General features: G+C 35.0%; 1 protein-coding gene across 5 annotated transcripts in view; it reads left to right on the top strand.

Moving 5' to 3' along the window:
* Positions 1-25,540, top strand: part of KLHL13 (kelch-like family member 13) — a 195,461-nt gene that overhangs the window by 151,158 nt on the left and 18,763 nt on the right. For all 5 annotated transcript variants that reach the window (XM_011977131.1, XM_011977127.1, XM_011977128.1 and 2 more), the window contains 2 exons: positions 21,415-21,547; positions 22,069-22,265. In XM_011977131.1, coding sequence (XP_011832521.1) covers positions 21,415-21,547; positions 22,069-22,265 — 330 coding nt within the window. The remainder of the gene's footprint in view (positions 1-21,414; positions 21,548-22,068; positions 22,266-25,540) is intronic.

Here is a 25,540-nt window from a genome sequence, read left to right as displayed (position 1 = left end):
ACTAAATGCCCACAAGAGAAAGCAGGAAAGATCTAAAATTGACACCCTAACATCACAATTAAAAGAACTAGAGAAGCAAGAGCAAACAAATTCAAAACCTAGCAGAAGACAAGAAATAACTAAGATCGGAGTAGAACTGAAGGAGATGGAGACACGAAGAACACTTCAATATCTCAATGAATCCAGGAGCTGGTTTTTTGAAAAGATCAACAAAATAGATAGACCTCTAGCCAGACTAACAAAGAAAAAAGAGAGAAGAATGAAATAGACACAATAAGAAATGATAAAGGGGATGTCACCACTGATCCCACAGAAATAGACTACCATCAGAGAATACTACAAACACCTCTTTGCAAATAATCTAGAAAATCTAGAAGAAATGGGTAAATTCCTAGACACATACACCCTCTCAAGACTAAACCAGGAAGAAGTCGAATCCCTGAATAGACCAATAACAAGTTCTGAAATTGAGGCAGTAATTAATAGCCTACCAACCAAAAAAAGCCCAGGACCAGATGGATTCACAGCCAAATTCTACCAGAGGTACGAAGAAGAGCTGATACCATTCCTTCTGAAACTATTCCAAACAATAGAAAAAGACGGAATATTCCCTAACTCATTTTATGAGGCCAGCATCATCCTGATACCAAAACCTGGCAGAGACACACACACACAAAAAGAAAATTTCAGGCCGATATCTCTGATCAACATAGATGCAAAAATCCTCAATAAAATGTAATCCATCACGTAAACAGAACCAATGACAAAAACCACATGATTTTCTCAATAGATGCAGAAAAGGCCTTCGACAAAATTCAACACACCTTCATCCTGCAAACTCTCAATAAACTGGGTATTGATGTAACGTATCTCAAAATATTAAGAGCTATTTATGACAAACCCACAGCCAATATCATACTGAATGGGCAAAAGCTGGAAGCATTCCCTTTGAAAACTGGCACAAGACGAGGATGCCATCTCTCGCCACTCCTATTCAACGTAGTATTGGAAGTTCTGGCGAGGGCAATCAGGCAAGAGAAAGATATAAAGTTTATTCAAATAGGAAGAGAGGAAGTTAAATTGTATGTTTGCAGATGACATGATTGTATATTTAGAAAATCCCATCATCTCAGCCCAAAATCTCCTTAAGCTGATAAGCAACTTCAGCAGTCTCAGGATACAAAATCAATGTGCAAAAATTTCGAGCATCCCTATACACCAATAATAGACAGAGAGCCAAATCATGAGTGAACTCCCATTCACAATTGCTACAAAGAGAATAAAATGCCTAGGAATCCAACTTACAAGGGGTGTGGAGGACCTCTTCAAGGAGAACTACAAACTGCTGCTCAAGGAAATAAGAGAGGACACAAACAAATGGAAAAACATTCTGTGCTCATGGATAGGAAGAATCAGTATCATGAAAATGGACATACTACCCAACATAATTTATAGATTCAATGCTATCCCCATCAAGCTACCATTGACTTTCTTCTCAGAATTAGAAAAAAAAAAAAAACTACTTTAAATTTCGTATGGAACCAAAAAAGAGCCCGTGCAGCCAAGACAATCCTAAGCAAAAAGAACAAAGCTGGAGGCATCCCACTACCTGACTTCAAACTATACTACAATGTTACAGTAACCAAAACAGCATGATACTGGTACCAAAACAGATATATAGACCAATGGAACAGAACAGAGGCTTCAGATGTAATGCCATGCTTCTACAACTGTCTGATCTTTGTTCAACCTGACAAAAACAAGCAATGGGGAAAGGATTCCCTATTTAATAAATGGGGTTGGGAAAATTGGCTAGCCATATGCAGAAAACTGAAACTGGACCCCTTCCTTACACCTTATACAAAAATTAACTCAAGATGGATTAAAGACTTAAATGTAAGACCTAAAACTATAAAAATCCTAGAAGAAAACCTAGGTAATACCATTCAGGACATAGGCATTGGCAAAGACTTGATGACTAACACACCAAAAGCAATGGCAACAAAAGCCAAAACTGACAAATGGGATCTAATTAAACTAAAGAGCTTCTGCACACCAAAAGAAACTATCATTAGAGTGCACAGAAATCCTACAGAATGGGAGAAAATTTTTGCAATCTATCCATCATACAAAGGGCTAATATCCAGAATCTACAAAGAACTTAAACAAATTTACAAGAAAAAAACAAACCACCCCATCAAAAAGTGTGTGAAGGATATGAACAGACACTTCTCAAAAAAAGACATTTATGTGGCCAACAAATATATGAAAAAAAAGCTCAGGATTACTGGTCATTAGAGAAATGCAAATCAAAACCACAGAGATGGTATCACCACTCCTATTCAACATAGTATTGGAAGTTCTGGCAGGGCAATCAGGTGAGAGAAAGAAATAAAGTTTACTCAAATAGGAAGAGAGGAAGTTAAATTGTCTCTGTTTGCAGGTGACATGATTGTATATTGTGAGATTGTGTACCATCTCATGCCAGTTAGAATGTTGATCATTAAAAAGTCAGGAAACAACAGATGCTGGAGAGGATGTGGAGAAATAGGAACACTTTTACTCTGTTGGTGGGTATATAAATTAGTTCAACCATTGTGGAAGACAGTGTGGTGATTCGTCAAGGATCTAGAACCGGAAATACCATTTGACCCACAATCCCATTACTGGGTATATACCCAAAGGATTTATAAATCATTCTACTATAAAGATACATGCACATGTATGTTTATTGCAGCACTGTTCGCAGTAGCAAAGACTTGTAACCAACCCACATGCCCATCAATGATAGACTGGATAAACAAAATGTGGCACATAGACACCATGGAATAATATGCAGCCATTAAAAGGATGAGTTCATGTCCTTTGCAAGGACATGGATGAAGCTGGAAACCATCATTCTCAGCAAAGTAACACAAGAAGAGAAAACCAAACACCACATGTTCTCACTCATAAGTGGAAGTTGAACAATGAGAACACATGGACACAGGGAGGGGGACGTCACACACCAGGGCCTGTCAGGGGGTGGGGGGCTAGGGGAGGCATAGCATTAGGAGAAATACCTAATGTAGATGATGGGTTGATGGGTGCAACAAACCACCATGGCACGTGTATACCTATGTAACAAACCTGCATGTTCTGCACATGTATCCCAGAACTTAAAGTATAAAAAAAAAAAAATCCCTATAATCCTTCAATATATGAAAACGAGTCTTTGACTATTTTTGTTTGTTATATATCTGAGGATAGATTTTTAAGGTGCTCAAAAAAAGCTGTATAAATGGTTTACTTGTTGATTTTTCAAGTTATAGAAAGAGAGAATAAGGGGTCAAACAGATAGGAAAAGTATGTGAGGAAGAAGTGTTTTTGGTATACTAAAGTGCTCTCACTAAAGAAAAATAAAAAATACCCCACTCACTACTATATTCCTACCTTATATAATGCCCATAGTAGTCATGAGTTAAAGCCAATTATTGTAGTCCTGCTAATTTTTAAAATTTACTGGAAACCAAATAATGATTGCCACTGTAGTGCAGTGAGAGATATTTAGAGCAATGGTTCTCAAATTTTAGTGCATGTCAGAATCATCAGGAGGGCTTGTTAAAACACTGAACACTAGGTCCCAAACCAGAATTTCTGAATCAAAAACTCTGGGGATAAGGCCCAGAAATTTGCATTTCTAACAAGTTCCTAGATGATGCTGCCGATCAGGGAACATGCTTTTAAGACCATTGTTCTAGAGGTGGGACCTTCTTCCACGAAGAGTCATGGCCTTTTCTTTTCTCGCTATATATTTTATGTAGGTTATAAATTATTGTTACAATGGATGAACATTAGAGATAACTTAAATATCTATCAGTAGGTGAATGGTTACATGAAATATGTTGCACCAAAACCATGCAATACTGTGCAGTCACTAAAAAGAGTAATATCTGTACATATTCAATGGAAAGAATATAAGATATTTTTTAAAAGTAACAGGGAAAATGTGATATATCTATACAATGAAATATGATCCAGCTATTTTAAAAGATGAAGTACTAATACATGCTATCATATGGATGAACTTTGAAAACATTATGCTAATTGAAAGAGGCTAGTCACCAAAGTTCATATTTTCTGTGATTCCATATTTTATGTGATTCCATTTGTATGAAATGTCCAGAATAAAGAAATCTATAGAGATGTAAAGTAGACTATTGGTTGCTTACAGCTAGGGAAATTGGGGGAATATGGGAATGAAAGCTAAAGGGTGCAGGGTTTCTTTTTGCAGTAATAAAAATATTCTAAAGTTGACTCTGGATGTTGTTGCATATATCTGTGAATATACTAAAACCATTGATTTGTGCACTTTAAATGGGTGAATTGTATGGTATTCAAATTATATCTCAATAAAGCTGTTAGAAATGTAATAAGGCAATATGTATTGTATAATCCTTTTTATCAGTAGAAAAGTTATACAATATGTATACATATGAATGTGAATGCATAGCAAATGGTAGGGAAACACTAGGGAAGCTGAGGAATACTGTCATATTTTGCTCTGTAAAATCCTACAGTGTTTAATTTTTATTTACAATGGAAATATTTTTCTGCATAACCTTTGTAATAAAAAAAATATATAACAGCCGACAAAACAAGTGTAGCTGGGTCTCAGAGCCCTTAGCTCTGCCATGCCTTAGCTCATTGGTCTAGGCTGAGAAAGAACATTTATGTGAAAGTAACCTGAAATTTTGTGTTACTTGAAGATAATTTTTCTTCAACTGATTTTTTATGTTGTTACAATGTCTCCTGTGGTAGCATAGAGATACCACTCTATATTGCTATTAAAACCCTTCTATGTTCTGTTTAAAAGTTTATTAAAAATTATGGTCTCACAAATTGCGATTTTTAAGGCCAAGCACTAACAGGGAACATTTTTTTAAATCTAATCTTAGGTGTGTGGTTGTCAAGAGAACAAGCTAGAGAAGTGTTTAATGTGTAAATGTTATCATTGTTTTAAAATTAGCAATAACACATACTCCAGCTTCAAAAGGCATTGAAAGTAGCTGTCAGGGGAACTGATCCATGGGGAGAAACTGTTGTAATAAGTCTCACTCTGCAGGATTACCCACTGTCTAATTGTAGTGAGAAGGACATGGGTTTCAGCCAAAACTAGAATTCTAATCGTGCCCCTTATTAGCTAGTTATGTGACTTTGGGAATGTCATTTATACTCTCTGGCCCAGCTTTTTTTATTGGTAATCTGGGTAAGAGATTTGAGGATTAAATGTCACAATTTATGGAAATAAGGTGCATAATAAATATTCATTTATTTTCCTTCCACTTGAGCTAAATGGAGACGGTCTCACAGGAAATAGAGCTGATCAGAAGTTATGGATATACCACAGGGAACTCTTGAGCCCCTGGGTCATTAATGGACCAGGCTCTGGCTATGGGATGTGGTTCCTCTCAGACTAGGGTCTTTCCTTTTTCTCTTTAAGTCCCACCTACGCAGAGCAGAGCAGTGAGGGTAGGAGTCATGGTGTCTCCCACTGGATAAGATTGGGCAGATGGATGAGGCCACTTATTTTCTGCGATGACTATTGAAGAAAACAGAAAATAGTTAATGAATTAAATGATTATGTATTAATATGTGATTATATAATAAAAAAAGAAGTTACGGGTATACCAAATAAGGTATCTATCCGGTTGGCTTGAGCAAATGGTTGGCTTGAGCAGGTCTAGCAGGTTACTCATCTCCATTGAATGGCTTCAGCAAACTAGGCTGTCAAAGAAAGTTCCTAGAAAGTCATTTGATACCTAACAGGCTTGGATTCCTAGAATCTTGAACAACTTCCAGGATAATCCATGACTGAGTAAGCAGGGCAAATGAATTTTACTCAAGTAAGAAAGATTAACTGGGGTTAGCTTAAGTAGTAATTGGTAAAATCAAGGATTGTTTCATTTCACTCACTCCTTGGCTACTACTACATCTGTGGTTAGTTTTCATGGAAACTTTCTATTCTTTGACTTCTCCCTATTATACCAAGTTGTCAGCATCTTTCTCTTATTGTCCTATCCTATGGGAATTCATTGAATGATACCCTTCCTAGCACCTTCAGTTTTTAAAATAATAGCTTTATTGAGATATGATTCACATACCATATAATTCACCCATTTATTGTGCAAATCAATGGCTTTCAGTATATTCACAGGATTGTGCAACGGTCACCACAATCAATTGTAGAACATTATAATCACCTCAAAAAGAAGCCCATATTTGTCAGCAGTCACTCCACACTTGCCCCCAACTCTTTTCTCAATATGGCAACTTATATGATTTGGCTCTGTGTCCCTGCCTAAATCTCATGTCAAATTGTAATCCCCAATGTTGGAGGAGGGACTTCGTGGGAGGCAATTGGATCATGAGGGTGGATTTTCCCTTTTGCTTTTCTCGTGATAGTGAGTGAGTTCTCAAGAGATCTAGTTGTTTGAAAGTGTGTAGCACCTCCCCCTTCACTTTCGTCCTCCTGTTCTCACCATGTCAGATATGCCTGTTTCACCTTCCGCCATGGTTGTACGTTTTCTGAGGCTTCCGCAGCCATGCTTCCTGTATAGCCTGTGGAATGATGAACTGATTAAACTTCTTTTCTTCATAAATGACCAGTTCCAGGTATTTCTTTATAGTAGTGTGAGAATGGATTAATACAACAACCATTTATCTTTTCTCTGTTTCTGTAGATCTGTCTATTCTGAGCATTTCATATAAATGGAATCATACGATATGTGGTCTTTTGTGACTTGTTTCTATTACTTACCATAATGTTTTCAAGGTTCGTCTATATTGTGGCATATGACATGCTTCCTTCCTTTCTGTGTTCAAACAATATTCCATTGTGTGGATATTTTGTTTATCTATTCATTAATTGATAAGTATTTCTTTTTTCATACATTTTGGCTTTTATGAATAAAAGCTATGAATATTCTTGTGTAAGTGTCTGTGAGGACATATATACCTTAGAGTGGAATTACTGGATCCTATGGTAATTCTGTTTAATTTTTTGAAGAACTGCCAGTGTTTTCCAAAGTATCTGCACCATTTTATATTCACACTGGCAGTGCATGAGGTTTTTAATTTCTCCACATTCTTACCAGCATTTATTAACTGTCTTTTTAAAAGTATTATAGCCATCCCTGTAGGTGTGAAGCAGTTTTGATTTGCATTTCCCTGACTGCTGATGATGTTGAATATCTTTTTTTAATGCTTTTGGCCATTTGTATGTGATCCTGGAAGAAAAAACAAATCTTATTCTTGTTCTGTGCCAAGTCACCAGGAAAGAAGAAAACAAACCAAAACAAATAGAAAAAGAAATCCTTCACCCATGTTTTAGTTGGGTTGTTTATCTTTTTATTACTCTGTAGTAAGAGTTCATACACACATATATGTTATATTATATTACATATATATATTTACATATATATGTATTCTAGATACAAATCCGTTATCTGGTACATGATTTACAAGCATTTTCTCCAAGCACCTTCAGTTTTATGGTCCCTTCTTGTTCTGCTAATTGCTTTGCCAATCTCCAATTCTTTATCCGTTCAGCCATATAATCTTTGCTTCTGTATTATCTTGGCAAAGTTAGTAGGAGAGAGGGTCAAGGAAAATACCTGGAAGGCTTTGGATTTCTCACTATTCCCTAAACATATATTGTGTGTTTATATGTTAGTGTGTTTGTACACATTTCCTCTCCCTGGAATGCCCTTACTTTACTTTTCCTGTCTGGTAAACCTCAATTTATTTATAATGACCTATCTTTTTTTCTTTTTAAAAAGTATTTATTTTTACTTTAGATTCAGGGGGAAGTGTGCAAGTTTGTTACATGGGTATACTGCGTGATGCTGAGGTTTGGGTTTCTAATGATTCCATTGCTCGAGTAGTGAACATAGTACCCAATAGGTAGTTTTTCAACCCTTCCCCCATTTCTCCCTTCCTCCTTTTTGAATCCCTGATGTTTATTATTTCCATTTTTTTGTCCATGTGTACCCAATGTTTAGCTCCTACTTATAAGGGAGAACATATGACATTTCAGTTTCTGTTTCTGCCTTAATTTACTTGGGATAATGGCCCCCAGCAGTATCCGTGTTACTGCAGAGGACATGATTTCATTATTTTTTATGGCTGTGTAGTACTCCATGGTGTATATGATCCATCTTAAATGGATGGTACCTCTTCTGTTAAACTTTTCTTGACCCAAGCAGAATTAGTAGCTTCTTCTATTCATACATTTTATCTGTTATAAATATCACCTATCAGTGAGCTCCTCAAGGTCTAGGATCTAAGTTGTTGTTTCTGTATGCCTGTGATCAGTACATGATGCTGCTTAATAAATGTCCACCTTTTGTATTACTAGCATACTAATTATCATTAAAAGAGATGCTACTTTGCTATAAAGAAGCTTTTTAGTTTGATGTACTCCAATTTGTCTATTTGCTTTCGTTGCTTCTGCTTTTGAGGTCTTATTTAAAAAATCCTTGCCCACCCCTATTTAATGAAGCATTATCCTGTATTTTCTTCTAGTAGTTTTACAGTTTTGGATTTTACTTTTAAGTATTTAACCTATTTAGAGTTAGTTTTTGTGTGTGGTGAGAGACTAGTTTCATTCTTCCATATGTGGATATCCAGTTTTCCTGGCACCATTTATTGAATAGACTGTCCTTTCTTCATGTGTGTTCTTGGCATCTTTATTTAAAAAATCACGTGGCTGTAAATGCATGGATTTATTTCTGGGTTCTCTATTTTGTCCCATTGGCCTGTGGGTCTGTTTTTATGCCAGAACCAGGCTGTTCTGTTTACTATAGCTTTGTAGGATATTTTGAAACCAGGTAGTGTGATGACATCAATTCTGTTATTTTTGCTCATGATTGCTTTGGCCCTTCAGACTCTTTTGCATTTCCAAATGAAGACACAACCTCCAGAATGGAAGAAAGTACTTGCAAACTATGCATCTGATAAGAAGTTAATATCCAAAATGTATAAGGAACTCAACAGCAAAGAAACAAAACAAAACAAAAAAACGCATAAATAATCCAATTAAAAATGAGCAAAAGACCTGAATAGACATTTCATTCCTCAAAATAAGACATACAAATGGCCAACAGATATGTGGAAAATTACACAACAACACTAATTATCAGAGAAATGCAAATCAGAAACACAATTCAAAATCATCTCATTCCATTTAGAATGGTTATTATAAAAAAGACAAAATATAACAAATTCTGGTGATGATGTGGAGAAAAGGGAACTCTTATATACTGTTGGTGGAAATGTAAATTAGTACAACAATGATAAAAAGCAGTATGGAAGTTCCTAAAAAACTAATGATGAAACTACCATATGATCCAGCAATCCCATTACTGGGTATACATCCAAAGGAAATCAGCATGTTGGAGAGACATTGGCACATTCATGTTTATTGCAGTGGTGTTCACAATAGCTAAGACATGGAATTAAACTAAATGCTTGTCTACAAATGAATGGATAAAGAAAAACATTTTATATCTACATCTATATATAAATGTGATATAGATAGAGAGATAGATATAATGGAACACCATTAAGCAATAAAATAGAATGAAATCCTGTAATTTGTGGCAATATGGATGAACCTGGAAGACATTATGTTAAGTGAAATAAATCAGGCAATGAAAGAGAAATACTGCATGTTCTCACTCATATTTAGAATCTAAAAAAAGGTAATCTCATAGAAGTAGGGTAAAATAGTGGTTACCAGAGGCTGGAGAGGGTAGGGGAGACGAGAAGACTGGGAAAGATTGGTCAATGAGTACAAAGTTACAGTTAGAAAGAATAAATTTTGGTTTTCTATTACACATTAGGGTTAGGGTTACAGTAGTAAATAACAATGTAATATATATTTCAAGAAAGCTACAAGAGAAGATTTTGAATGTTACTGCCACAAAGCCACAAAGAAATGATAAATATTTCAGATGATGGATATAGTAATTACCCTGATTTGATCATTATACTATGTATACATGCATTGAAACATCACATTGTACCCCATAAATGTGTACAATTATTATGTGTCAATTATAATTGAAATTAAATTTTATTAAGAAATGATACATATAAAGAGCTTAGCCCTGGGATAGAGAAAGTACTCAGTGCCTTTTTAATGCTGTTATTGATGTTGTTTGTGGATTAAATTAATTTGGATGGCAGCTTATAAATCAGTTTCATATATACTTTCCTCATGGATACTTGAAAAAATGCTATGAGGTACAAAAGGCAAGAATTGTTATCTCCATTTTATAGATAAGGACACTGAAGCTCAGAGAGATTAGGAGTCTTGCCCAAGTTCACATAGCCAGTAAGTGATAAACACTGAGACTTGAACCCAGATTTGATGATGGTGTAGTTTTGTATTTTTATTTCTACTGGTCTTGCTCTAAATTGTCTTACCTTTTAAAATACAATGTCTATAAATATTGTGTTCATTAACTATAAATGTAAAAAGATGTATTAGCAAAGGCTAAAAATTTGGAATGAATGATATAATAAATATTTTATTCTTGATAGAAGTAGCAGAATTATGCAGAATGTCTTCTTGCTGGCCTGCCTTTCTTCCATTCCCCTGCTGAAAAGAAAACAACAACAACAAAAAGGAAAGAAAAAAACAGGGAGAAAAATGTTAACTGCCAGTTGAAAACATCCCTTTCATCCTTAAGACCTGGAGGCCATAATTAGGGTATCATGCTTCAGCTGGTGGCAATGTATATTAATTACAGAATACTTAGGTATATGGAAACAAATCATTTCCTGATTACTGGCGATACTTACTCAAACCTATAAAGGTTGAAAAGGCCTTGTTACTCTGGCTATGTAGGCTTCTAGTTGACATTTTCTCATTTTAAGATTGGTGCCTATTGGACTGTTGTTTTTGTGTTTTCCTCCCTTACAGCTATTTACTTTCTCTCTTCATTTTTAGTTCTAAAGTCAATGTAAGATATCATTTTATAGTCTTAAGTTATCATCTAGCTAATAGAATGTTAAAGAAATGGGTTATTCTAAGAGCCTATACAGATTAACATGTGTTGCCTTTCCCTGGGTTAACTTCTCTGAATGTTTATCCTTAGGTAAATGCTTGGGTTGCTGATAATGTCATGTTGATGAAGTATATCCTTTTCCTAAACATTATGATAATAAAATAAGCAGCTTTAAAAATATATTGTTAATACGTTGTTAACAAAAGAAACAGGCATAATGATTAAGATAATTTACGTTTTATAAAATAAGAGTTCAAACAGTCTAGATTCTTGTGGTTTTTATGAAAATGATACTTTAAATTTCTTTTCATTTCCTGAATAGCAGCTAGAATATAGGGAAATGAGTCTATAGCTTTTCTTGGGCATAGCTCATGGGGCACTCAGGTTGGGGTACAATAAATTATTCTTATTCTTTGAATTGACTGTGCATCTTTAGGATAAAAGTTGGAAGACTGTCTGCCGCTTTCCCTTTTTAGGCCACTTCTGTGTGTTCTTGTCCTGCTCTCTCAATTGAGTATTTTTGGTTATTTGCAAGTGTCGAAGTGATAGAGAGGGCTCTCACATACCAACTTGAAAGTCAAATATGCTGGAATATATAATTTGAATTTCTGATTGTTGCTAGTATATAGTAATGCAGTTTGTTATTAATTATTGATCTGGCATTGTGCAACCTTGGTAAACTGACTTACCAGTTGTAGCAGCTTTTTTGGGTAGATTCTATAGGTTTTCCTATATAGGCAATCATTTCGCCTGTAAATAAGCCTGCCTGCCTGCCTGCTTCCTTCCTTCCTTCCTTCCTTCCTTCCTTCCTTCCTTCCTTCCTTCCTTCCTTCCTTCCTTCCTTCGTTCTTCCTTTTCTTCCTTTCTTTGCCCTCCCTTCCGTTCTTTACTTTCCCCTTTATTCCTTTATTTTTCTTTTCTTCTTTTCTTGTTTCTTTTCTTTTATTTTTTCTTTCCAGTCTGATGCCTTTTTTCCCTTACCTTATTGCACTGGATAAAACCTCCAGAAAAATGGTGAAAGCATTCAGTCTTTCACCATTAAGTATGATGTTATCTGTAGGTTTGAGGAAGTTCTCTCCTATTCTTAGCTTGCTAAAAATTTATTTTATTTTTCTAATTTTTTTTTTTGAGACAAAGTCTTACTCTGTCACCCAGACTGGAGTGCAGTTGCATGATTTTGGCTTACTGCAACCTCCATCTCCCAGGCTCAAGCAATCCTCCTTCCTCAGCCTCCAGAGTAGCTGGGACTATATGTGTGTGCCACGACACTCGACTAATTTAATTTTTTTTTTTTTTTTTTTTTTTTGTAGAGACGATGTCTCACTATATTGCTCAGGCTAGTCTCAAACAGCTGGCTCAAGCAATCCTCCTGCCTCGACCTCCCAAAGTGCTGGGATTACAGGCATGAGCCACCACATCTGGCGAGTTTACTTTAAAAAAAAAATCAGGAATGAATGTTGGATTTTGACAAATGCCTTTTATTTCTGTAGCAATTAAGAAATGATCTTAGCATTTTTCTTTATCAGTCTGTTAGTATGGTGATTTATATTGATTAATTTTTGATTGTGAAAACAACCTTGCATTGGAGGTATAAACTCTTCACTTGGTCATGATGTATTTATTATTATTATATATCAGTAAATTTGGCTTGCTAAAATTTTGTTGAAAAGTTTTACATCTTTGTGCCCAGCGGATTTTGATCTTGGCTTTCTGTGATTGTCTTGTCTGGTTTTGGTATTAGAATAATGCTGGCCATGTAGAATAACTTGGGATATATGCTCTCCTCCTAATAGTCTGGATTTGTTTGTGGGGTATGGGTGTACTTTCTTCCTTAAATGTTTGATAGATTTCACCAGTGAAACAATTTCATCTTAGAGTTTTCCTTGGGGAAACAATTTTAAATTAAAATTTAATTTTATAGTAGACATGTAGCTATTTAGCTTATCTATTTCTTCTAAAACTTTAGTAGCTTGTGTCTTTCACAGAATTTGTCTGTGTAAACTGAGTTGTCAAATTTATTGGCATGAAGTTGTTCTTATTTCCTTGTTATCCTTTTAATACCTGTAGAATCTCTAGTTTGTGCCACTTCTATTCATCCTGGCATTGGTAATTTGTATTTTCTCTCTTTTTTCCCCTAATCAGTCTTGTTAGAGTTTTATCAGATTTATAGAGCTTCTCAAAGGAACAGCTTTTGGTCTTATTGCTTTTTCTGTGTTTCTGTTTTCTATTTCATTGATTTCCACTATGATCTTTATAATTGCAGTTCTTCTGCCTAATTTGGGATAAATTGGCTCTTCTATTTCTAGTTTTTTAAGAAAGAAACAGATCTTTCAATTTTTGATGTTATATTTTCATTTAGTTCAAAATGCTTGCTAGTTTTTCTTTTGATTTCTTCATGGGTTATTTAGAAGTATGTTTTAGTTTCAAAACATTTGGGGATTTTCCAGAGATTTTTCTATTTTTGATTTCTAATATAATTAAGCTGGAGTCAGAGAACATGTTAATAATTTGTATGACTTAAATCCTTAAAAAATTTTTTAAGGCTAGTTTTATGGCCCAGAATATGATCTATCTTGTAAATGTTTCACATATACCTGAAAATAATTTGCATTCTACTGTTCTTCGGTGAAGTATTCTGTAAATGCCAATTAGGTCAAGTTGGTTAATAGTGTTGTTTCAATATCCTTGCTAATTTCTATATATTTACTGGTTTCTGTCACCTTTAAAATCAATTATTGAGATAATGGTATTGAAATCTCCAATTATAATTGTAAATTTGTTTATTTTCATTTGTAGTTCTCTCAGAGTTTGCTTCATGCATTTTGAAACTCTGCTATTAAACACACAAACATCTAAGGAATTTATGTTCTCTTGGTAAACTGACCTTTATTATGAAATTACCTGCTTAATTTTTGGTACTATGCTCTGAGATCTATTTTGTTTGATACTGTAGTCATGCTAGGTTTATTTGAATTAGTGTTTGCTTTGTATGTCTTTTATCCTTTTACTTTTATTTTTGTAAATTAACATACAGTAAAAGTCAATTTTTTATTAGTACATACTTTTATGAGTTTCAACATATATATTGTTTCATTTAATCTCCAGAATTATGACACAGAACCATTCCATGACCTCAGCATACTCCCTCATGTTATCCCTTGGTAATTATACCCACCACCATCCCTAAACCCTGGAAGCTACTGGTCTATTTTCTGTCGCTTTATTTTTGTCTTTTTGGAAATGTTACATAAATGACATTATATGGTCTGTAAGCTTTTGGGGCTGGCTTATTTTACTTGGTATAATATTTTTGAGATTCATTCATTTTGTTATGTGTGTCAATAGTTTGTTCCTTTTTACTGTTGAGCAGTATTCCATGGTATGGAACTTTGTGAGGTCTCTTCTCCATGCTCCTCCACCTGGACCATCTTCCGGATTCTTTCCAGTTGCCAGGGCTCTATTTTGGCCCTTTGGCCTGAAAGCTGGGACCTTATTTTCCCTGCTCTGCCACACAATTATCATGACTGCACCCACATCTTGGTCCAAAGACAAAGAGAGAGGAATTGAATTGAATATTCACCACAGAAAGACAATCACTGCTTCTCTGACCAAGGAGGAGGGGGCGGGGCGGGGCGAAGCAAGGCGAGGCGTCCTCTCCAAGCTCTCTAAGCTTTGAGAATCTTCTCTTTAAGAAGGACGTGGACGGCCGGGCGCAGTCGCTCAAGCCTGTAATCCCAGCACTTTGGGAGGCAGAGGCGGGAGGATCACGAAGTCAGGAGATCAAGACCATCCTGGCTAACACGTTGAAACCCCGTCTTTACTAAAATACAAAAAATTAGCCGGGCAGGCGGCGTGCGCTTGAAGTCCCAGCTACTCGGAAGGCTGAGGCAGGAAAAGGGCGTGAACCTGGGGGAGGCGGAGGTTGCAGTGAGCCGAGATCGCGCCACTGCACTCCAGCCTGGGCGACAGAGTGAGACTCTGTTTCAAAAAATTAAAATAAATAAATAAATAAATAAAAAGAAAGAAAGAAAGAAAGAAGTAGGGGGCTTCTCCTGGAGCTTTTTCTGTCTGTTGACAGGTGACTGTTTCCGGGTTACATGATGCCCTATAAGTCCAGGTCGGGGTACACTGGGAAATATAAGATAGGGGGTGGGGTGGGGACTCACCATCAGCTTGGTGAGAGTTTGCATTCTGATTTTCATTCTCAATTCATCTCTCGTTAACATGTGGTTTTCATTTACTTTTAAGCTTCGTGAAATTGCACCAGGACAGCATTTATTCTAGAGCAAACTTTCCCCCAGTACTGAGACAGAATCCTTTTGAGCACTCTGCCTAAGGCCCCAGCCTTGTAAGGTTTCCACTCTTACGGTTTGAATAGAAACGACTTCCAGCCCTTTGTGATCCTTGGAGAGTATTCCTTGTGCTCCTTTTTGGCGGTTCTTTCTGCAGACAAATATGCTTATCATTACTCGCTGAAATACTTGAGGGTGACTGTTTTCCGAGCTCTGGAATCCTCTCTCTGTGCTGATCTCTCCCCTTATATTCTGTCCTATCTGCCTTGACGTCCCCAGAATCTCAGCTCTAGGAGAATACTAGGTTTTGCCTGGGTTCCCACTCCCTGTACCTCTGTCGGGAATCCGTAGGCAGTAAATTTAGACAGTCCCAGGGCTCACCTAATTTGTTTCTTATCTTTCACAGATCCCTTTCCTTTTAACTATTTTCCTATATATTTTTGTCTGATTTTAAAGAGTTTCAGGAGGTAATGTAAGTCTAATCTCTCTTACTGGAAACATAAATTTATAGGATACAATTGAATAAGTAATGGTGAAATCCAGACTAAAAATGCCTAATTATTTTAGAGATGATTGTGTGAGAGATAGCTTTACAAAGGAGGTGAAATTTGGGCAGGTGTGGTGGCTCACACCTGTAATCCCAGCATTTTGGGAGGCTGAGACAGGTGGCGGTTGGGGGGCATCCTTGAGGCCAGCCTGGGTAACATGACGAGACCCCTTTTCTACAAAACAATGACAACAAAGGAGGTCTAATTTAAACTAGTCTTTGAAGGAGGGAGGATATTCCAAGTGAAAAAAAAAATTTTTATTACCAATGAGATAAGTCGGGTCAGAGTACATAGGGAACTAATAAAAAATAAGGTTGGGGTAAGATCAAAGAAGTCTCTGACAACCAGAAGTTGTGCTGTAATGCAGTGATAGCCTTTAAGAAGTTTTTAAAGTCTAAGCAGTGTTAAATAATGAGCACAGAGTTTAAAATTAATACAAACATTTATGTCCAGCCTATGTATTTCTTTTAACTTAAGAGCATCTGTTCCTTTTTCTGTCCTTTGAATAAATGAAAAGCAGCCTCAAAAAAACATGGCTGGTGTTGTTTTTATCGAATACATTACATTTACATAACATTGGAGTAAAGCCATTTCTTAACTTTCTTTTCTTTAGTTCCTTAATCTTTGTTCATAGAACATATTTTCCATTATAATTTTCACTACTCTCTTCAGGATGCGTTTCGTTTTTTCTCTACTTAAAATGACAATGATCAAAACTAGATATAATATGCTAGTAAGTTTGTTCTAATGTAGAATTTAGTTGAATGATTTGTTTATCAAATTCCTTTTAAATACTGACAGTATCAATGTAGCTTTTTTTCAAAATAGCATTATATTTCACTTGAAAGCTATTGACATCCAAGCAATTTTTATACAAATTATTCATGGCTTGTCTGGTTTCCATGTTATAATCCTGTAATGTCAAGTCATATTCTATTCTGTTTTAATATGATCATTTTAAAATTTATCAAACTCATTAGTATGTTTCGGTCTTTGTTTGTTTCCTGGTATTAGATATGTACCTCTCTCTATTTAATAGAGGTTGAAGTTTTGATACATTAGGTAAGTTTAATACAGTGAAGAGAAAAAACATGTTTTTAATGCTGTTTTCCAGCATCAGTATAGCATTAAATGATGCTATTTTTCCAGGATATGGAGAAGAAAATAAAGGAAGATATGGGGAGATTTATAGAAGAAGAAAGGGAAATCTTAAAGAAATTGAAGACAGACAAGCCCCTCTTAAGTCAAACCCAAGGCACAGAGACAGCAAAGTAGAGAACGAAGATAAGTGTTGAGATAGAAAGACTGGAAAGATGATGAGTTTAAATCAACAGAAGCAGTTTTGAGGACACTCTGAAAAACTAATTGGAAACTGAACAATTTGCCTAAAGCAGAGCTGCATAGGTATATGGTATACCAGCATATGGAAATAGACAAAAATGTTTATATAAATCTTTCAAGAAGAGTGAGTACAAATTTGGTGAAAGAAAATGATTTTACAGTAAAAGGACTTATTTCGAGTGGGCAGGAATCTTTGAAAGACTTCTTAAATTGGGAAAAGATTTATGAGTGAAAGCAAAAGGTAGATATGTAGAAGGCAGATGAGAATTTTGGAGGATAATGAACCTCTCTCTTTTTCTTTTAATGTATACATACTCCACTAGAAGATTAGAGAATAAAAGTTGTTTAGAGAAATGACTGCCTTCTTGTACACAACAATGTGTATAGTCAGAAGGAGCTTCTCTTTAGACAGAACTGGGATATCTGGAAAATGATATACAAACAAGATGTTTAGAATTTGTTTGAAAACAATCTGAATTGACAGATATCATTTGGATAAAGATAGACATAATGTAGAATAAAATTCACTAATATGGAATTGGATAGTGGGGTCGTTCATTTATGCATATAAAAATAAAGGTTATGAAATGTTTAGAAAGGGATGCTGTATGTTGTGAAAATACATGCAAAACCTTACAAAAGCAGATAACTTGCCAAAGGTGATAAATTAAGCGTGGAATAGAAGATACTCCGAATTTGTTAAAAATGCTGTAGGTGCCTCAACTTCTTTTCTTTTGGGACACCGGATTATACTGAGAAAGGTTAAAGGATTTTTAAAAAAATGATAGTGTAAAGGCACGCAAAATGATAAAATCTGTGAAGAGGATAAAAGCTCCCGGTGTCTTAGCTGAGCAAAGCTGTCCAGATCTTGAGCATTGATTTCATACCTCCACAAGCAGTTTGAATGGAATATGGACAAAACAAGAAATTACACAGCTAACGATACAAGATGCATTAGCTACTTCTTTTTTCAGAGGGAAAAAGAAGTAATACATAGTAGGAATGGAACATACTGACTATTCAATACAATTGTAAAATATTTGCAGGAATATTTTAAAGTCAGGAGGCTAGCAAATAAGCCAAGAAGGTTTTCTATTTTTTTTTTTTTGATTTGTTTTTGTTCTTTAGTGGAAGAAAATAATGGATCAGATACAATCATTGATTTTGATTGAATAAGCCAGAATTGCTTTATAAAGATTGTCTACGTATGCTTTAGAGAAGAAGAATAAAAACCTATTTGATAAATAAAAATAAAGGGGGCATACAGTACCTAGGCTCATCTCATTAGTCATCTCTCTTTTATGCCAATGCCCAAGGTATGTTATTTCTCCCAAGAAAAATCAAATCCTTTAACTTGCCATTAGCTCTTTAAAACTTTAAAACTAAATGTCCTTCAAACCAACAACTTCAATCCTGAGACTATCTCCCACAGATATACTTAGACAACTAAGTGTATGTACAAGGAAGTTAATTGCAGCATTGCTTTTAACTGCGGAAATTGAGGGAAAACCTGAGTGTTCAACTAAATGGGAATGGATAAATAACTTACGACATGCCCCCACTATAGATTACTGTGCATGCACTGAAAGAATGAAGTAAGTCCTGTGCACTGAGATAGAAGACTATCTGTGTTATCTGCTCAAGTGAATTTTAAAATGCACAACAGTATGTATAGTAACCTACTTTAAAAAGGCCTTTATATATTTTAATACAAGCGTAATGTAGATTATGATACATAGAGAATGAGGTCTTGAAGTATGCTTACTAAACTGTTAACATTAGTTACTTCTAGTAAGTGAAAGAGGTAGCCTTTAAGTTTTAAACTTATATCCTTCTGTATTTTGACTTCAAAAAACATACAAGCACATATTAAATTTTTAAACCTGAAATTTATATGAGGGAGAAAACAAACACAAGTTTGGGAGCCAATGTTTTCTCCCCAGCTCCTGGTTCACTACCTTTTCTCTTACCTTAACCTTTACCACTACCACAAACTACCACAAACGAACACTTTAAGCACAACTCAGTTTATTATTGGAAGAGGTTTCACAAATAAGTTCCTGGTTTCCAGTTAACTTGTTGCAAAGTTTACATCCTACCCAATGTGGCTACATGGATTTAAGGTTACCAGTGGTAGCTTCTGAGTGAAATTTTGTTTGTTTGTTCATGGAACAAACAATGTGTTCATGGAACACATATTAAGTACCAACAGTATGCCAAACACTGGGGAATTCAAAGATGCTAGTCTCAACTGTTTCAGCTGATACTTGACTATCCTCTCCCACACCCTAGTGTCCTCACTGAGTACTTCCCAATACTCTACATTTGAAAGGTGATTCCCACAAATTTATTGCAATTTAGACCCCATATATCAATTTTAAAAGAGCTGAAATGGCTCTTCGCATGCCTTCAGCATGAGAATATTCCCGTAAAATTGGCATCTCTTTTTACAAGATGAGCTATTATTATTTTACTTCTACTCTTCTAAATAACAGAAACAGCAGACGAATTAGCAATGGAAAATAAAAATAGTGGCATAGGGTATATAATGTTTACAAAGAAAAAAGGACATTTGTGAAAGATTTGATATTTGTTAACAAACATGTAAATCATTGTTGGAAAAAGAAAAATATGATATATACACTTGTTTTAAAGTGTATGCATAATGTGTAAATAGTTTTGGAATGAAAATGTTCATCTCTTTCCCTAGAGGGAAAGTGGCTGGATCAGATCATCTCTTTGAAGTTCCAGTTCTGTAATTCAAGCATTTTCTTTAAAAAGCAGTTTTAAAATTAAAATGAGAAACTTAACTGGGGTTTATATTACATATATGTGTAGGATCAATATTTTTAAAACTGCGTTCTTAATATGTTACGCCTTTTGCTCTTTAAATCTGTGAAACGTAACCTTAGTTTTATTTGAAGTCGTTAAAATATGAAGGGGACAGAGTAATCAATGCTATTGATTCTTACTGTATTTTATTATTAGAAAGCAATTTGTGTATCTGTCTTCCTGATTTTTTATAATGAAACATTTCTATCTTTGAAACTACAGACTCAATCTTGCCAAAATGTTCATTTGTTTTGCATCATTATTAAATTGTATATTGTCCCCTTTTGGTGTACTTTACTAGTCTGTTATAATCCTTTTAAATTAATTATTCCTAATTGACAAATAAACATATATAATTTGTCATGTAAAACATGATATTTTAATCACATCATGGTGAATGGGGTATCCATCCCCTAAAGCATACATCTACTGTGTACCCATAAAAATTAAAAATAAAAGATAAACAACGAAAAACATGATGTTTTGAAAGATGTGTATGTTGTAGATTCAACCTGCTATAATCTTAAAGTGATTGTCATTCTTCTAACTTATATCAATAGAACTACTGTTTGTCTGTCATTAGTTGAGACCATCAGGGTGTAGTGGAAAAGCTAATCAACAAGGATTCTTCTCACCAGAGCTCTGTCATTCCTCTGAATTGTGGCTGCTAGCCTGTTAATTTTCCACTAAACCTTTATGCATTTGGAGACAATTAAGTCTCACGTTGGGGTTTCCTGGGCTTTTTTTCCCCAAAGATAATTAAGTCTCAAACTTGAAACTTGAAAGATACTTGGTCAGGCAGCAGCAATGTACTGAGTACAGCCTTCTCAAAGAGGTGAAACAATACAATTAGTAGAAAGAACTCCTATCATGTACTCAGTACAGTTGCTCTCTACTTTTCTTCTCAACCTCCCCCCAAACAAAACAAAACGAAGATGCTTCAGTCAAGCACTATAAAAGGACTATTAAATTATCATGAAAAGGAATGTTGGACAGTCTAATACTCTCATTCTGCAGATGGGAAAATAGAAGTGCACATTGTAATTATTTTTCAAAATAAGGTAAAATCTCAAAATTGTGTAAATAAGCAAACATATATACTCTTTCCTTAATCGTTTTTAACCTAAATTAATCTTAATTTTGTGTTATTACTGCAGTGAAAGAAAATATGCAGTGTCACATATCAGGAAAGTTGTGCAGTTATTTTTTCTTCTCCTGAATAATTATTCTGTTGCCTTTATGTTCCACATATGTTGCACCACATTAATATTCAAACAATTTTAGCACACAAAGATTTGTAACCTCATTTTACCTTGATTTGTGACTCAACTCATGTTCTTGTTGTAGGGCTTTGACCAGCTTCGACTTGAAGGATTGCTTTGCGATGTGACCCTGATGCCAGGTGACACAGATGATGCTTTCCCTGTGCATAGAGTCATGATGGCATCTGCTAGCGATTACTTCAAGGCTATGTTCACAGGTAGTTTGCCTTTTAAAACTCTGAAGCCACATTAAAACAATATGAAAAATCTGTGTTTAAATCTTTTTTATTTCTAACCTGAAATTTAGTTCTTTTGGAAATAACTTCAAAAGAAGTATACAAGAGTATGTGTGGTTTTCGGTGGTGCTGTTTTAACATGGAAACTTGATGCACTTTTTTTCATACTGTCCATTTTTATCTCACAGCTTTTCTTTTTCAAGCTCATATCTGAGTGGGCCATTAGAGACTCTGTGTCCTGCTAATACAATCTCTACTCTATATCAAAAGATAGGAAGTGAGAACATTTTGGAAGCACTTGCATCATATATGACCTCCATTAGTATAGGATTATCCTTTTTAAGTACTTTATTTTAACTGTAAAATGTGCAGCAGACTGACTCTAATACAACTGCTTATATAAAATAAGACTTTCCCTTGATTTTATTGCATCTAATTAGCAGCAGAAGTGAGTTTGACCATAATTATCCACCTTCATTTAATTGAATGTCTTTTTATTTAAGGTGGAATGAAAGAACAAGATTTAATGTGCATTAAACTTCATGGTGTGAGCAAAGTTGGTCTAAGGAAAATTATTGATTTCATTTATACTGCAAAACTTTCTCTTAATATGGACAACCTTCAAGACACGCTGGAAGCTGCCAGTTTTCTACAGATTCTGCCAGTTTTGGACTTCTGTAAAGTATTTCTCATATCTGGGGTAAGATATTTTGAAATCTGTTTTCTTCTATGGTAGAGTCTGATGTAGCCTGTTTAGATTAGGACTCATGAAATCTGCTGTGCAGGAATGTGAAACTTGCCATTAGATAGGTGTGTCTTATAGTATGTGATCTGTAAGCAAGGTGAGATTGAAACAGGTGCATTTGTATGAAATAGAATCATTTAATAAAAGCCTCTGTGTTGGCTGGGCGTGGTGGCTCACGCCTGTAATCCCAGCACTTTGGGAGGCCGAGGTGGGCGGATCATCTGAGGTCGGGAGTTCAAGACCAGCCTGACCAACACGGAGAAACCCTGTCTCTACTAAAAATACAAAAATTAGCTGGGCATGGTGGTGCATGCCTGTAATTCCAGCTACTTGGGAGGCTGAGGCAGGAGAATCACTTGAACCTGGGAGGTGGAGGTTGTGGTGAACTGAGATCGAGCCATTGCACTCCAGCCTGGGCAACAAGAGTGAAACTCCATCTCAGGAAGAAAGAAAAAAACCTCTGTGTAATCAAATAACATTAGATACTAATAATGTTTGATAAAGATATATACTTTAACTGTTTGATAATGGTATGTACCATAATCTGGTTTTATTCACCTTAATGACTATACAAGCAGGCTTCTTAAATGTAATTGAATGGAAAAGTAATCTGAGCTTCTAGAACTCTTTTAAAATGTCATCTTTTAATATGGGAGCTAGATCTTAAGAAGAACTAATACCTATGGGCAAACCTGTAAGAATGTCAGTCTTGATTCCATAGAAACATATCACCTACTGAATAGTGTTTAGCCGTTTTTTAATAAATAAGATAGGGCACATACAACCACCAATCAGTGAAGTACTTAGTGGTAGTCACCCAGTTCCTGAAGAGAGTGTTTTATTTTAGCTGAGGCCCTTAAATTTTACTTCTGGGAAGATAAATGGCTACATTTTACAGAAATATTGCCAAGACTTCCAGAGGTCTGGAGCTTGTTTTTCTGATTAAGAATTCTGGCAATAGTAATTTTTGGTATATTTTCTAACTCATTATGTTGACGGATATGTTTTCTATAATTTTTTTTAACTCATATCAATCTTAGCATCGGTAAATAATTGCTGTCAGATCTTTGCAACGTACGTTTTTTGAACATGGAACCTTCTTTAAAACAGTAACTTTCAAGAGAACATGTCCTTAATTATTTTATTATTAAGGTACTTACTATCTTACAAAGTCAGCCAATGACTAATTTAACTGGCCTATTGAAAGTGTGTTTTTTGTACGTTTGATTTTAGAAAACTCAGACTACTGTCTCACGATTACTTACAAATTTGAACTAATTGCTACTTTTAAGGGTTTTTATGGCAGCATAGTGCTATATTGTTGACTTGTATTGTCTTCTTTATTGCACAAGTAGCCCAAGTGAGGTTGGTTAATTCCCATGCTATTGCTTGCCTCCATTACTGAATTTAGGTGCTAAATTTTATTTTAATTTGATCATACAAGGCCCATTCCCTCAAGAGCTATTAGGATCTCACCTGTGGTTGTGTCACTGGCATGATATAACAACTTCATTTCAAGGAAAAATGAATCGTATTGAATGTGATTTTCAAAATGCCTCAAGTCCAGAATTTAATTTAGCAGTAACACTTAAAGCTTATACTTATAGATACTTAACATTACTTTATACTGATCTTAGCAACACATGGTCATGGTGAGCCAAATTAAGGAAAGTGCCATGATTTCTTTGGAACTATTCATTAACAAGAGACATTGTTGGCCTATCCTCTAATACGAAAGTTTAGTACTTAGAACTTCAGATATTGATTGTGATCGGTTCCTTTACCTGAAAGAAAAGGACCAAACTGGATAATACACAATATAAGAAAGTTATAGTAATATTATTGTCACAATAATAGAAAAGAATTTTGTTCTAGATAACTGTATTTAAAGCAATTTTATTTAAAGATGAGGCCATAGTCACTTTGTAATGCTAATTTCCAGCAATTAGACTGTTGGTTCCTTAACCTGTGTTGAAACATTTATTATAATTGTTTAACAATTTAGAAATGTCTTCATTTTTATAAACACTTAATATTGCCTTAAATCTCATGTTCATTATTTTTTTGCATCCTTTGCAGACATCCTAAAACCTATTTCTAATGGAGAAGAGGCTTCTCTCTAGCAAAGATTACTTGTGGTAGAGTTTGCGCCTACCTCTCAGTTTTAGAATTTTCTTGCCTATGAACTTTTAGGAATTACCTCTTTTCTTTGTATTATTCTATCTTACTTGTCCTTCATCCTTTTTTGCGGAGGACATGTCTGTATGGTTTTAGAGTAGAAATCTCTTATCTCTCAGAATCCATGGTAATTTTTGAGAAAATCTGGCAGATTATTAGTTCCAGGAACATGCAAAATCCAAGTTTTCCTTTACCCTTCTTTCATGCATTCTGTTTTTTAGTTAAACCTATGTTCAGCCTTGCCCTATTTATTTCCCCTTTCCTTCTCGGCAATCAAGTGAAAAAGGAAAAATAGTAACCCAGTGTATTTTCTACTTATAAAAACTGAAAGTCCCAAGATACTATATTTTTTAAAGGAGAACTTTTTGAAGTTCTTCCATGAGCTAAGTTATTATTGATAAATTTTAATACAACGTTCTCATGTTTAAGAACTGTGTGCTGAAATCAGATGCTTTAGAGGAAATGGGATTTATGTTTTTAACGATATAGTGATATTATAGTTCACATAACCAAAACACTATTTGGGTTTGAACTTTTAGACAGAAAAATTCCCTTCTAATACTATTCTGTTCTATCCTATTCTCAATCATTTGTGTAGAGGAAGAGGAACAGTGGTACATAAAATGTGGATCAGTAGCAGTGGTACGTAAAACGCGAATCAGTGAATAACCCAGAAAACATGTATGTATTAGTTTTGAATGATAACTTTAGATACAGTAGTAAAGCCATACTCACCTTTGGTGGGATAGAGATACCGTTTTCTATAACAGAGCATCAGTCTTAATAGAACAAGAACCAACCTCCCATCTAACTTTGCCGTCCTTTGCAGTGTTACTTAGGGTGGTAATTAGTATGATAGTTTATAGGATGTGGCATTTTTGTTTTTGTTATGTTATTTTCTTGGGACTTATGGAAAAGAGGACAATGAAATGAATACAGAAGGATGACAATGAAGGATAGATATGAAGCATAGTAGGTAAAAATTTCTGTAAAGCTAAAACCACTTTTTTTATATACTATGGAGATAATGGAAAATTACCTTTGTTTAGTCA

This window comes from Mandrillus leucophaeus, unplaced genomic scaffold (assembly GCF_000951045.1).
Source record: "Mandrillus leucophaeus isolate KB7577 unplaced genomic scaffold, Mleu.le_1.0 Scaffold174, whole genome shotgun sequence".
NCBI classification, from domain to species: Eukaryota; Metazoa; Chordata; class Mammalia; order Primates; family Cercopithecidae; genus Mandrillus; species Mandrillus leucophaeus.
Note: the sequence above shows the minus strand (reverse complement) of the source record. Positions and strands in the feature narration are given on the sequence as shown.